This window comes from Stegostoma tigrinum, chromosome 19, assembly GCF_030684315.1.
Source record: "Stegostoma tigrinum isolate sSteTig4 chromosome 19, sSteTig4.hap1, whole genome shotgun sequence".
Taxonomy (NCBI): Eukaryota; Metazoa; Chordata; class Chondrichthyes; order Orectolobiformes; family Stegostomatidae; genus Stegostoma; species Stegostoma tigrinum.
Genome location: NC_081372.1, coordinates 174,417 through 189,932, shown reverse-complemented (window position 1 = coordinate 189,932; position 15,516 = coordinate 174,417). Strand labels below are relative to the sequence as shown.

General features: G+C 42.4%; 1 protein-coding gene across 1 annotated transcript in view; it reads right to left on the bottom strand.

The window, feature by feature from the left end:
- ahcy (adenosylhomocysteinase) overlaps positions 1–15,516 on the bottom strand; it is a 70,711-nt gene that overhangs the window by 30,068 nt on the left and 25,127 nt on the right. Inside the window, exons 3-5 of the mRNA XM_048550495.1 lie at positions 15,322–15,474; positions 11,898–12,010; positions 8,498–8,705 (exon numbers count right to left, since the gene is read on the bottom strand). Coding sequence (XP_048406452.1) covers positions 8,498–8,705; positions 11,898–12,010; positions 15,322–15,474 — 474 coding nt within the window. The remainder of the gene's footprint in view (positions 1–8,497; positions 8,706–11,897; positions 12,011–15,321; positions 15,475–15,516) is intronic.

Genomic DNA, 15,516 nt, shown 5'->3' with positions numbered 1-15,516 from the left:
TGTTCCTTTTATCTCTATTCTAGCAGGTGTTGGCAGAATGAACCTGGGGGTGAAGTGTAACAGGGACTACCGGAAAAGCAGCTGGGGCTCCATTGTTGAGGGACTCAGGTTCCAAAGTGGTGACCACAGCGGAGCTGAACCCAGAGGCAGAGGTGACGTCATGAATCCAGACATGAAATGAGTTTGGAGATGGCAAGATAGCAGGACCAGTCCTGAAGAAGGTAATACCCAAATGTTGACTTCTTTTTTCCTGAAGATGCTACCTGCCTTGGCTGTGTTCTTCTAGCCTCCTGTTTGTCTACCTTGGCCGCTCAGGAAACAGATCTAGAGACTGAGTGAATAGTATCAGGAGGGGGATGGGGATACAGTACTTACTTTTGTCACAGTAGTTGTTAGGAATACAGTGCAAAAGTGAGAAATCTGATCTTGGTTAATAGTGGGCAAGGTTGTCTAACTCCTAGCTCCTATGTTATTGTCTATACATTGGATTCAAAACAGCAAGAGAACCTAGCCCTGTAGGATGCTCGTCCTGCATTGTGGGAAATCAGAGACATTTCCAGTGCTCATGGTCATTGCTTATGTGGAAAGCGTGCTCAGCCACAGTTCTTGATTTACTGAATGGAGCATCCGACACTATGGATAGACTCTCCATGGGCATCTATAAGGCTGAGAATGTCAGACAGCACGTCAGCAAGTTGGTCACAACGGTAGTATGTGCTATAAGAGAGTTGGTGACTACCAGGAAGACTAGTAAGCATGGGCAGGTAGTGCGGGACTCTCCTGTAGCCATTCCCCACTCAAACAGATATAACCTTTTTGAATATTGTTTAGGGGAAGGGCCTCTCAAGGGAAAGCAACAGCAGCAGCCAAATCATTGGCAATATGACTTGGCTCTGATGTATAGCAAGGAGAGTCAAAACATAGATAAGTGGTAGTGATAAGGGACTCTATAGTCAGGGTGACTGTTAGGTGCTTCTGTGGCCATTGCTAGATTCAAATTTTTATTGAATTCAAATTCCACCATTTGTACCGGCAGGAATCAAACCCAGGTCCCTAGAACATTCACTGGGTTTGAATCCTGCACTGCTCCCACCCAGACCCACCCCATCATTGCAACCCCGCATGGGTTTTACCATGGCTAACTCATCTAAAACCTGCAAATCTTTGGATGTTAGAGGGCAATTTATTTTAAATATGACCAAATCCACCTAACCTGCACATCTTTGGACTGTGGAAGGAAACCTGATCATCTGGAATAAATCCATATAGACACAGGGAGAACAAACTCCAAACAAAATCACCTAAGGCTGGAATTGAACCTGGATCCCTAGTGCTGTGAGGTAACAGTGTTATCTAATGAGCCATCATGCTGCGTGGGGAGTTGCCCTTGAGAAGGTGGTGGTGAGTTGCCACCTTGAACTGGAGGTAGACCCACAATGCTGTTGGGAGGGCATTCCGGGATTCTGAACCAACAACGCAGAAGTAGTAGCAACAGATTTCCAAGACAGGATGTTGAGTGGCTTGGAGGGAAACTAGGTGGTGGTGCTCCCCAGTATCTGCTCTTGTCCATCTAGACAGAAGTGGTCATGGTTTGTAAGGTGCTGTCTAAGGATCTTTAGAGAATATATACTGCTGCTGCTGAGCATTATTGGTGGGGTGAGTGGCTATTTGTGGATTCTATCCAAAATTCTGTAATTGATGGGCTAATTTCTACACACATAGAGATGTAAAGCAAAGAAACAGACGCTTCAGTCCAACACGTCAATGTCGACCAGATATTCTGAACTAATCTACTCCCGTTTGCCAACATGTGGCCCATAACCCTCTAAACCCTTCCTATTCATATGCCCATCCAGATATCTTTTAAATGTTGTAATTGTACCAGCCTCCACAACTTCCTTCGCAGTTCATTCCAGACACACACTAATCCCTGCGTGAAACAGTTACCCTTTAGGGTCCTTTTAAGTCCTTCCCTCTCTCACCTTAAGCCTATGCCCTCTTGTTATGGATTCCACTACCTTAGGGAAAAGATTTATTCATCCTATCCGCACCCCTCATCATTTTATAAATCTCTATAAGGTCATCCTGCAGCCTTTGATGCTCCAGGGAAAATAGTCCCAACCTGTTCAGCCTGTCCCTATGGTTCAAACCCTCCAATCCCAGGGCAATACTATTGTAAATCTTATCTGAACACTTTGAAGTTTCACAACATCCTTCCAATAGCAGGGAGCCAGAACTGAAGGCAATATTCCCAAAGTAGCCTAACCAATATCCTGCACAGCTGCAACATGACATCCGACACCTAAACTCAATACACCGACCGATAAAGGCAAAAGTACCAAACGCCTTCTTCACTTCCCTTTCTACCTGCGACTGCGTTTCAAGGAACTATGAGCATGCATCCTAACGTCTCTTTGTTCAGCAACACTACCTCAGGACACTACCATTAAACAAGTCCTGCCTTGAGATGTCCTACAAAAAAGTGCTGTAAGATTGGACAGTGGCAAACATCATTCCCTTGTTCAAAACAGGGAATAGGGATAACCTTGGAAATTACAGGCCAGTTAGTCTTACTTCAGTGGTGGGCAAATTATTGGGAAAGGCTCTGAAAGATAGGATTTATGATCACTTGGATAGGCAGGTTGAATCGTGACAGTCAGCATGGATTGGAGGGCTAGATAATGCCTCACAAACCTTACTGAGTTCTTTGAAGAGGTGACCAAACATGTAGATGAAGGTAGAACTGTGGATGTGGTACATATGGATTTAAGTAAGGCATTTGATAAGGTTCCCCACGGTAGACTCATGCAGAAAGTAAGGAGGCATGGGATAGGGGGAAATGTGGCAGATCGGATTCAGAATTGGCTGACCCTTAGAAAACAAAGGGTGGTAGTGGGCAGAAAATATTCAACATGGTGCTCAGTTACGAGTGGTGTACCACAAGGATCTGTTCTGGGTCCTCTTCTATTTGTGATTTTTGTAAATGATTTTGATGTAGCAGTGGAAGGGTGGATTAGTAAGTTTGCAGACAATACGAAGGTGTGCAGGGCTGTCCCAGGTTACAAAGGGACATTAATAGGATGAAGAGCTGTGCTGAGAAGTGGCAGATGGAGTTTAACCCTGAAAAGTGTCAGGTAATTCATTCTGGAAGGACAAATTTGAAAGAATAAATTCCTTGGCAGTGTGGAGGAGAGGGATCTCGGGGTTCACGTCCACAGTTCTCTGAAAGCTGCCACCCAGGTGGATAGAGTTGTTAAGGCGGCGTATGGTGTAGGGTATATGCAGGAGTTTGATCTTAAGAGTAGGATAATAGGTCGGCACAACAGCATGGGCTGAAGGGCCTGTACTATGCTATGTTCTATGTATGGTGTGTTAGCTTTCATTAATAGAGGGTTTGAGTTCAAGAGCCATGAAGTTATGCTCCAGCAAAAAAAAAAACCCTGGTTCGGCCACATCTGGAGTATTGTGTCCAGTTCTAGTCGCCTCATTACAGGAAAGATGTAGAAGAGTTGGAAAAGGTACAGAGGAGATTTACTGGGATGTTGCCTGGAATGGAGGGAAGGCCTTATGAGAAAGGGCTGAGAAAGCCGGGGCTTTTCTCTTTAGAACGACTAAGGATGACAGGTGACATGACAGAGGTGTATAAAATGATCAGAGGTATAGGTAGAGTGGACAGCCAGAAACATTTTGCTAGGGTGAAGGTAGCTATTATGAGGGGGAATAGTTTTAAAGTGAAGTGGAGATAGATACAGGGGAGACGTCAGAAATAGATTCTTTACTTAGTGGTAGGGGCGTGGAATGCATTGCCAGTGAGGGTAGTGGAGTCGGCCTCATTAGGGGCATTTAAGCGGCTATTAGATAGGCATATGGATGATGGTATAAGGTAGTGGTGGAGGTTAGATAGACCTTAGGTTTAGGGTAAAAGTTCAGCACAACATAGTGGGCTGAAGGGCCTTGTTGTGCCGTTCTGTTTTAAGTTCTAAAGTAGTACCTTACATTTTTATAAATTAAACTTCATCTGCCGCTCCTCAACTCATTTGTCCATCTGATCAAGGTCCTATTGTACTCTGAAGTAACCTTCTTCGCTGTCCACTCCAGCGCCAATTTTGGTGTCATTTGCAAACTTACTAACCAAAGCTCCTATAGTCACATCCAAATTATTTCCATGAATGCCGAGAAGGAATAGACCCAACACCGATCTTTGTGGCACACTGCCAGTCATAGGCCTCAAGTCTGAAAAGCAACCCTCCACCACCATGCTTGTCTCCTAACTTTGAACCAATTTTGTATCCAAATTGCTAGTTCTCCTTGTATTTCATGGGATCTAACCTTGCTAATCATTCTATCAGTGCAACCTTGTCAAATGTCTTACTGATTTCTATATTGATAACATCCACTACTTTGCCTTCATCAATCATCTTCACCTCTTCAAAATACAAAATCAGGTTAGTGAGACACGATTTCCTACGCACAAAGCCATACTGACCATCTCTAAACAGTGTTCGCCTTTCCAAATACATGTAAATCCTGTCCCTCAGCATCCCCTCCAACAATGTACTCAAAAGTGATATCAGGCTCACAGGTTTATAGTTCCCTAGCTTTTCCTTACTACTTTTCTTAAATAATGGCACTATGTGAGACATCCTCCAGTCTCTGGAACCTCAGCCATGGTTATCAATGATACAAATATCTCCACAAGGGGCCCAGCAATCAATTCCCTAGCTTCCCACAAGGTTCAAGGCCACGCCCAATCAGGTGCTGTGAATTTTTCCACCCTTATGCAATTTCAGACGTTCAGCACTATGTTCACTGTAATATGGACACTTCTCAAGATATCACCAGTTATTTCTCCAAGTTTTCTGATGAAGGGTCTAGGCCCGAAATGTCAGCTTTCATGCTCCTACGATGCTGCTCGGCCTGCTGTGTTCATCCAGCCCCACACTTTGTTATCTTGGATTCTCCAGCATCTGCAGTTCCCATTATCTCCGATTTCTCCAAGTTCTCTTGGTTCCTTAAGCTTCTCCGCAGTAAACTCTGATGTGAAATTTTTTTTTAATATCTCACCCATTTCCTGCAGTTCCACACGTAGGTGGCTTTCCTGATCTTTAAGGGGTCCAATTATCTCCCTAGTTATTCTTTTGTCTTTAATATCTGTAGAATCCCTTTGGGTTCTCCTCAACCCTATCTGCCAAACATATGTCCCCCTTTGACCCTCCTGATTTCCCTCTTAAGTATACTCCTAATGCTCTCATACTCTAGGGATTCACTTGATCCCTGCTGTCTAAGCCTGACATATGCTTTTCTCGTCTTCTTGACCAGAGACTCAATTTCTCTAGTCATTCAGCATTCCCTACCACTACCATTATGGCCCTTCACTCTAACAGGAATATACGTTCTCTGAACTCGTTATCTCATTTTTGAAGGCTTCTCACTTTCCAGCTGTCCCTTTAGCTGCAAGTACCTGCGCCCCAGCCAACTTTTCAAAGTTTTGCCTAATAGCATCAAAATTGATCTTCCTCCAATTTAGAACTTTAACTTTTCGATCAGATCTATCCTTTTCCATAACTATTTTAAAACCAGTAGAATTATGATCACTGGCTCCAAAGTGCTTCCCCACCAACACTTTAGTCACCCGCCCTGCCTTATTCCTCAAGAGTAGGTCACGATTTGCACCTTCTCTAGTGGATATATCTAAATACTGAATAAGAATACTTTCTTTGGACATACTTAAATTCCACTTCAGCCAATCCCTTAAAACTACAACAGTAGTATGTTAGGAAATTTAAAATCCCCTACCATTACAACTTTATTATTCTTGCAGATAACAGATATCCTTACAAATTTGTTTCTCAATTTCCCACTGATATTGGGTGTTGGGGGGGGGGGGGGGTGTCTATAGTACAATCACAATAAAGATATCATCCCTTTCTTATTTCTAAGTTCCACCCAAATAACTTCAGTGGAAATACTCCCAGGAATATCCTCCATAAGTACAGCAGCAATGTTATCTCTAATCAAAACTGCCACTGCCCTCCTCTCTTGTCCCCCTTTTTATCCTTTCTAGAGCATCTGTGCCCTGAAACATCAAGCTGCTACTTCTGTCCATTGCTGAGACATGATTTTATAATCACTATGATATTCCAGTCCCATGTTCCCAACCATACCCTGAGTTCATTTGCCTTACTTGTCAGGTCTCTAGTATTGAAATAAATGCAGTTTGATTTATCAGTCCTATCATGTTGTCTGCCTTGCTCCTGCCTGCCTTGACTGTTTGACGTGCTCCTTTTCTCAAGTGCAACAGCCTCAGACTAATTTCTTTACTTTCTACCTCTCTGGGATCCCGATGACCCCTCTTTACTATTTTAAATACCCCGCGTAGTTCTAGTAAATCTCCTCCCAACTCCCCACCAGTACATTTGTCCCCTTCCAATTCAGGTGAAACCTCGTCATTCTTATACAGGTCACTTCTACACAAGATTCCAATGATCCAAAAATGCATATCCTTCTTGCCTGCACCTGCTCCTCAGCCACGTATTCATCTGTTTTATTCTCCTACTCTCACTAGCAAGTGGCACCAGGAGTAATCCAGATATTACTACCCTCAAGGAGCTACATTTTAACCTAGTGCCTAATTACTTACATTCTCTCCTCAGAACCTCACCCTTTTCACTACCTCATGTCATGCATGCCAACGTGAACAACTTTCTTGGACAGGGTCATAATGTTTGCAATTCTCCCTTAAGTCTAAGGAGGATTGAAAAAAAACATCTGTAGCTCACTGATTTCCATTGTTAGATCCTTGGGTGTATATCAACTAGTTCTTGTGCCTTGTCAGCTTAAAGTACAGACAATATAATATCTCATTAATTTCGAACCCTTCTTGTGACTGAATTAACTCTTCAGTCACCATGGCTGGATAGCACCTGCTTCTTTCACGAAGCCAGATGTAAAAGTATTCATTTAATATCACACATGTACTCATCACCTCTTTGTTCCTGTCCTTTGAGCACATTTTTCTATTTATAAGACTACAGAAAATTTAGGGATTGCTTTTGCTATCAGCTGAGTTGGAAATTCATATTTCTATTTATGAGCCACATGGAAACAGGAAGATATTGAGCTGCCTGGGCATCTTTCTGAATGTCCAGGAAACAGACTTTTCACCAAGAGTTAACCTACGTCGTTTAATGGAAACAAGGCCAGCAGTTTAATTTGGGTTGGGGGCAAACCTGATGATTTTATAGTCAAATTACTGTGGAAAATTAGCCTAGCAAAGCTTTCAGGGAGGTGAGAAATTTTTTTTTCTCAAACCTCCAGCCTTTCACTTTAAAACTATGCCCCCTTGTTAGTGATCCTTTGTAAGGAGAACAGCCACTTTCTACTCACCCTGTCCATGGCTTTCACAGTAGTGTACAGTCATCAAACCCTCCTCACCTCAAACTTCTCTGTTCCAAAGAAAATAACACATGCTTATCAATCTTCTCTTCAAAACCGAAATGCTTCATGCCAGGCAATATTCTAGTGAATCCCCTCTGCACCCCATCCAGTGCAATTACTTACTTCATATATTGTGGTGACCAGAACTGCACATAGTACTCCAGGTGTGTCATCAGCTCCAACATGATCTTCCTGCTCTTATAATCAATGCCACAACTGAAAGGCAAGCATCCCATCCCTGCATTAACTACCCTATTAATCTACCTCGCCACCAGGCTGTAGACTTGCTTGCCAAGCCAGTGTGTCTGACTGCAGATGTTTTATCACCCTGCTAGACACTGGAAGACATGAGTTCAACAAGGACAACAGATCCATAATAGCACAAGTCAAACAGGGACATGTCACGGAATTCTTGGAGGCCTGGCAAATCCAACAGGAATTCTCAGCAACAAACATATTGAACTGGACCCGATATACAAACCACTGAAAAACAGAACCAGGAGTAATACCAACCACCCTAGAAAACCAAGGCATATAAATAACAAGTGGGACAGAACACCAACGCTTCGCCAGAGGTGCACTGATGATGTTACCGAGCAGAGCGACAAAACATCGGCAATCAAACACACCAGCTTGGTGAGCAAGCCTACAACCTTATCTACAACCCGAGCTACAAATCTTCTCAAAAACTTTCAATGTTCTAGACTAGCACCTCAAAATCCCCTTTTCCCCTCTAAGCTTCCTAGATTCCTGCCATTTATTGAGTAATCCCTTGTTGAGTCTTGTTACTTATTCAAAAGTGCGTCCTCATCTCATTTTATCAGGGTTAAAATTCCATCTGCCATTCTGACCCTTTCTGTAACCTAACATCTTTGTCCTCACTGTCAACCATCTGGGCAATCTCTGTCATCTGCATATATACTTAGCATTCCTCCCACACTCTCATCAGCATAAGTGAGGATTTACTGCATTCAGTTACAAGAGAGAGTAGAGAGAAACGGATATTGCTTATGTTTCATCTACAAAGTTCAGTGGACTCCAACATTATATTTACCCTTACCTTCCATAGCAGCCTGTAGAGCATTGATGGGGTCAATTTCAGTTATAACAACTCTGGCTCCAAAGCTTCGCAAAGCCTGTGCACAACCTTTGCCCACATCACCATATCCTGCCACCACGGCTACTTTACCAGCAATCATAACATCTGTGGCACGCTTGATACCGTCAATAAGTGATTCTCGGCACCCATACAGGTTATCAAACTTGCTCTGGAGAAAAAAATTGAGAGAGATAAGTAACCAATAAAATAACTTCGCTGCCCACCACAGTCACTCAACTGTTTCCAGCTTCTTTCAAATGCATCAACTCTTTGTTGGAACAGAGTACATGGAGAGACAGATTATCACACTAACTTATGGACCAAACGGTCAGAGGACCCTAAGAGAACTGCACATAATCTACAACTTCAGAAATTGGAGCAGAACATACAGCTTCTCAAGCCTGTTTCACCACTGAATACAATCACAGCTGATCATCCAGCTCAAATCTATCCACATTCATAGCCACTCTCAACATCCCTGAATTCCCAAAAAGATCAAATCATCTCTCAACCTCAACTTTAAATGTATTCAATGAAGAGAGAGATTCTGAGTATCCTGTTCCAACAATTCAATGAGATCATGGGTGATTCGTGACAGAATACCATCTACTTGCCTTTAATCCAAAACCCTAATTAGGTTTGGCTAACAAAAATCTATCCATTTCACTTCCCATTTCCATAATTTGTTTCAACCATGTGTCATACACTGCATAACGTATTTCCTCCTTTCATTCTGGAAACGTCTTCTAATTTTCATATGGAGTCAGAGTCATACAGCTAGGAAACAGACCCTTTGGTTCAATCGTGTACCCAACCTGAACTAAACCCACCTACCTGTGCTTGGCCCATATCGCTCCAAACATCACCTGTTCAAGTACCTGTCCAAATGTCTTAAATGTTGTAATGCACCTGTATCTACCACTTTCTCAGACAGTTCACTCCATACACGAACTACTGCATAAAAAAGTTGCCCCTCATGTTCTTTTTAATCTCCCTCTTGTCACCTTAAAAACATGCCACCTAGTTTTGAACTCCTTACCCTAGGGAAAACACTTAAATTCACCTTATCCATGCCCTTCGTGATTTTATAAATCTGAACAAGGGTATCCCTCAACCTCCGACGCTCCAGTGAAAAAAGTTCCAGTCTTTCCAGCCTATTTTGATATCTCAAACCGTCCATTCCCGGCAACATCCTTGTAAATCTTTTTTGAACACTCTCCAGTTTAATAAGATTCTTCCAATAACAAGGCAATCAGGACTATACAGAAGTGGCCTCATCAACATCCTGTACAACCTGAATATGTCCCATCTCTCGTACTCATTAGTCACGAAACTGTACAGCAAGGAAACAGGGTCTTCGGTCCAACTTGTCCATGCTGACCAGATATCCGAAATTAATCCAGTCCCATTTGCCAGCTTTTGGCCCATATCCCTCTAAAGCCTTCGCATTCATACACCCATCCAGATGCCTTTTAAATGCTGTAATTGCACCAGCCTCCATCAGTACCTCTGGTAGCTCATTCTATACACCCACCACCCTGTGTGAAAAAGCTTCCCCTTTACACAGAGGGTGGTGGGTACCTGGAACACGTTGCCAGAGGAGGTGGTAGACGCAGACACGTTAGCATCTTTTAAGATATATTTGGACAGGTACATGGATGAGCAGGGAGCAAATGGACACAGACCGTTAGAAAATAGCTGACAGGTTAGACAGAGGATCTTGATTGGCGCAAGCTTGGCGGGCCGAAGGGCCTGTTCCTGTGCTGTAGGTTTCTTTGTTGTTTATCTGCTGTCATTGTCCTTCTAGATAGTAGTGGTTGTCAGTTTGAAAGATAAGAATCTTTGATGAATTTCTATAATGCATTTTGTAGATGGTACACATTGCTGCTTTGAAGCATCAGTGGTGGAGGGAGTCGATTTGTGTGGATGCAGTGCAAATCAAGTGGGCTGCTTATCCTGGAAGGTGTTGAGCTTCTTGAGTGTTGTTGGAACTGCACTCATGCAGACAAGTGGGAAGTGTTCCATCACACTCCGGACTCGTGCCTCGCACAGGATGGACAGTGTTGGGGCATCAGGTAGTGAATTTATCACCTCAGTATTCCTAGCGTCTGGCCTACTCTTGTAGCCACTATGTTTATGTAATGAATCCAGTGGAATTTCTGGTCAACAGTGATCCCAAGGATGTTAATAGAAGCAATGGTTAGATTGTTGAGGAGTCTCGAACGGTGCTGAACATTGCACAATCAATGACAACCACTCCACTTATGATGGAGGGAAGGTCATTGATGAAGCAGCTGATGGTGGTTGGGCCTGTGACATTATCTAGATGAACTACTGCAGAATGTCCTGGAGCTGGGATGATTGACCTGCAATAACTACCATCATCTTCCTGACTGCCAGAGAGGACTCCAAACATCCTCTCAGCATTTATCCTGTGAAACTCCTTAGGAATGCAAAATTTTTCAATGAAAACACCTCTCATTCTCAAACACAACCATAACACAAACTTGATTTAGGTTACTAAGATATCTACCAATCAAAATTGAGAACATTAACTACCAAAAATATCCGCTAATCAAAATCGAGAACATTAACTACTCAGGCAACTTATATAAATGTGAGCGCCAGAGGAATCACCCACCTACGCACTGATGTCGTCTTCTCGACTGTAGATGAAACGTTTGCAAGTCATTTGCCAAGCTCGGCGAACAAACCAACAGCCAACCTCTCATTCTTCTGAACTCCAGTCAGTAAAGTTCCAACCTGTTCAGCCTTTGTTCCTAAGACAATGCCTCCAAACCAGAGGTCATCCTATCAAACTTTCCCTGAGCTGCATCCAATGAAATGACGTCTTTGCTTCTACAAGACCGAAATATATCTCATTATTTCACGCAATCTCACCAGCATCTTGTACACTTGACTTTGAATAAGGGCCAACATTGCATTCAACTTTCTGATTAGTCATTTTGTGCACAAGTATACCCAAGTCCCTTTGTGATTCTGCTTTTTTCCATTTAAATAATACTGTTCTTTTGCTCTTCCTTCCAAAATGAACAACTTTGGCAGCTGTTCAATCCATCATGCATGTGCCAGCTCTCTAAAGTGCTATTCTCCTGCCTGCACTCCATAACTGTGCACTTTGATTGTTTTTCAAATAACTCCACAATTCCCTTTCACATACCCAGGCTGAATTTGCCTCCATCACAAATACTGACTGCCCATTGCAATCTTTAAAATGAGAAGCCAAGGTTTTTTATTTAGCAAAGCCAAAGTCAACTCTGAACACCAACTTCGGAAATCATCTCAAATGCAGAGTTAATTAATTGCATAATATATCAGAAAACTCAATAAAATGTATTACCTTAGTTACAGAGTCATTCACATTGATGGCAGGAATTTTAAGTTGTTTGTTCTTGTGCATCTTATAGAGATTGTGCACTCCAGTTGTAGTCTCTTCAGAGATACCCTTGATATCTGCAGAATTAACAAACAATCAGACTTTTACCCAGTTAAACATGTCATGAACAATTCAAGGCATGAGGATTTTGGGACAGGGTAAATAGGGAGATACAGTTCTATTTGGTGGAAAGGTGGGCACTGGTTTAGGGTAAGTGGCAAAAGAAGAGGTGGCCATATGAGGAAAAGCTTTTTCAAAGAGGCAGTGGAGAAGGATCTGGCGTACACACTGACTGCGTGATGGAGGCAAGTTCAAGTGGGGTTTTCAAACTGAAACATTTTCAGGACGCGTACAGGGAAATGGCAAGGATCTGTTCAAGGTTATTCGCTGCTTCAAAGGATAGTGCAAACTCTATTCTCTGATTCTATAAAGAAATCTCCAAATTTTGGCAGGACAAAGCTTGATTTAGTTGAGTGTGTAGTAGTTACAACTCTAAGTATTTCACTCCTTTCTCTGGGGTCTATGCTAAAGAATAATTAGGAATATAATACCAGTGCTTTGCACAATTAAAACTCTTGCTTTTATACTATCCGACTCCTTTGCCTTTCTGGGTACCTGTTACCCAATAAACCAACAGAAAATTTGCTGATTGCAAGTACCTAAGCAAATCTGATGTGGACAGTATTTTTGAACTGCTTCAGAACCAATCACCTTATTTCATCACAGAAATAAGTTTACTGACCCAAATGAGGAAATGTAGTCATTTTTGAACTGCTCTCAGTGATACTGCAATGAATATTTGGAATCTGTAGTGAATCTGGAAGAGTGCCAACACAAGAATCGAACCTACATTGTGGTCTCAAAGGAGTCATCTTCACTGATATATTTTTCCAATGCCGGGCGACTGCCCAGTCCAGGAATTCTGTTCTTAAGATAATCAGAGTTGTACAACACAGAAACAGATGCCTTGGTCCAACCTGTTCAGCTTCTCCCTATAACTCAAACCCTCTAACCTTGGCAATATTATTATAAATGTGTCTAAACACTTTCAAGTTTCACAACATCCTACCTATAGACGGAGACCAGAATTGCATAATCAGAGTTGCCTAACCAACATCTTGTACAGCTGCAACATGACATCCTAACTACTATGCTCAATACACTAACCAATAAAGGCAAGTATAGCAAATGCCTTCTTCACTATCTGTCTACCTGTGACTCCACTTTCAAGAAATGATGAACCTGCACTCCAAGGTCTCTTTGTCCAGCAACACTCCCCAGGATCTTACCATTAAGTGTATAAATCCTGGACTGATTTGCCTTTCTAAAATACAGCACCACACATTTATCTAAATTAAACTCTGTCCTGCCACTGCTCAGTCCATTAGCCTGTCTGATCAACATCCTGTTGTACTCTGGGGTAACCTTCTTTGTTGTCTACAGCACCTCCAATTTTAGTCTCATGCAAACTCATGAACCATACCTCCTATGTTCACATCCAAATCATTTACGTCAATGACGAAAAGCAGTGGGCCCAGCACCAATCTTTGTGGTATACTGCTAGTTACAGGTTTCCGGTCTGAAAAGAAACCCTCCACCACCACCCTGTCTTCTACTTTCCAGCCAGTTCTGTATCCAAATGGCTAGTTCTCTGCATTCCATGTGATCTAACTCTGCTAACCAGTCTACATGAAGAACCTTATCAAACGCCTTACTGAAGTCCATATTGACTATGTCCACCGCTCTGCCTTCAACAATCCTCTTCGTTACTTCTTCAAAAACTCAATCAAATTAGTGAGGCACGATTCCCCACACACAAAACCATGTGACTATCCCTAATCAGTCCTTCCAAATACATGTAAATCCTGTCCCCCAGGATTTCCTCCAACAATTTGCCCACCAATATAAAGATCATCAGCCTATAGTTCCCTGGCTTTTCCTTACCACCCTTCTTATATAGTGGCACCACGTTAGCCAACCTTCAGTCTTCCAGCACTTCACCTGTGCCTATTGGTGATACAAATATGTCAGCAAGGGGCCCACCAATCACTTGGCTAGCTTCCACAGAGTTCCAGAGGTTACACCTGATTAAGTCCTGGGGATTTATCCACCTTTATGTGTTTTAAGTTGCCCAGTACTACTTGCTCTGTAATATGGACATTTTTGAAGATGCTGCGATTTATTTCCCCACATTCTCTATCTTCCATATCTTTATCCACAGCAAATGCCGATGCCAAATATTTGTTTTGATTCTCCCCTAGGTCCTGCTGTTCCGGTCTCGCTGATCATTAAGGGGCCCTATTCTCATCCTAGTTACCCTTTTGTCCCTAACATAAATGCAGAATCCTTCTGGATTCTACTTAACCCTATTCACCAAAGCTATCGCATGTCCCGTTTTGCCCTCCTGATTTTCCTCTTAAATATACTCCGACTGTCGTCATCCTCTTCTAGGGATTCACCCAATCCCTGCTGTCTATACATGACATACAGCATGCTTCCTTCTTATTCTTGACCAAAACCATAATATCTCTCGTCATCCAGTATTTCCTATACCTACCAGCCTTGCCCTTCACCCTAACAAGAACATATCACCTCTGGACTCCTGTTATTTCATTTTTGAAGACGTCCCATTTTCCAGCCTTCCTTTACCTGTAAACATCTACCCCCTATCAACTTTTGAGAGTTCTTCTGTAATACTGTCAAAATTGATCTATCTCCAATTTATAACTTTTCAATCCAGTCAATCCTTTACCATCACTATTTTAAAACTAATAGAATTATGGCCCCACTGACACCTCAGTCACCCACCCTGCCTTATTTCCCACACATAGGTCACATTTTTGCACCTTCTCTCGTAGGTACACTCACATCCTGCATCAGAAAATGCTTCTTGTACACACTTAAATTCCTCTACATCCAAGTTCCTAACGCAACGGCCCAGTTTATGTTTGGAAAGTTAAAACCCTCTAACCATAACATCTCGATCATTCCTACAGATAATTGCGATCTTCCCACAATTTTAGTTCTGAATTTCCCGCTGTCGAGGGAGAGGGTGGGGTCTATCGTACAATCCCTTTAAGGTGATCATCCCTTTCTTATTTCTCATTTCCACCGAAATAACTTCACTAGACATACTCGCAGGAATATCTTAAGTACAGCTGTAATGTTATCCCTAATCACTCCCCCTCCTTTCTTGTCTTCCTTTCTATCCTTCCTATTTGCATCTATACCCTGGTATATTACATCTATTACTACATGCACATTTCACTGAAGGCCTACGGCTTGCAGTGTATGGTATATTAACAGCATGTAGGGAAAAGAACATGACCCAAAATAACATACACCATCCAAAGATGATTTCCTCACAACAACAGAAGACAGCAGTCACCTTGTAAGAGCTTAGGATGTTTGTTGTGAACCAGATTCGTAAGGTCCCCACCATCATCCAAAATCATGTTGAGGGGTTTTCCATCACGGAAATACAGAGTCTGTTCAATGCACCAAATGTATTCTTCATCTGTCTCTCCCTTCCATGCATATACTGCAAATAAAACAAACATTCTTAAACAAGGCACTAACAACA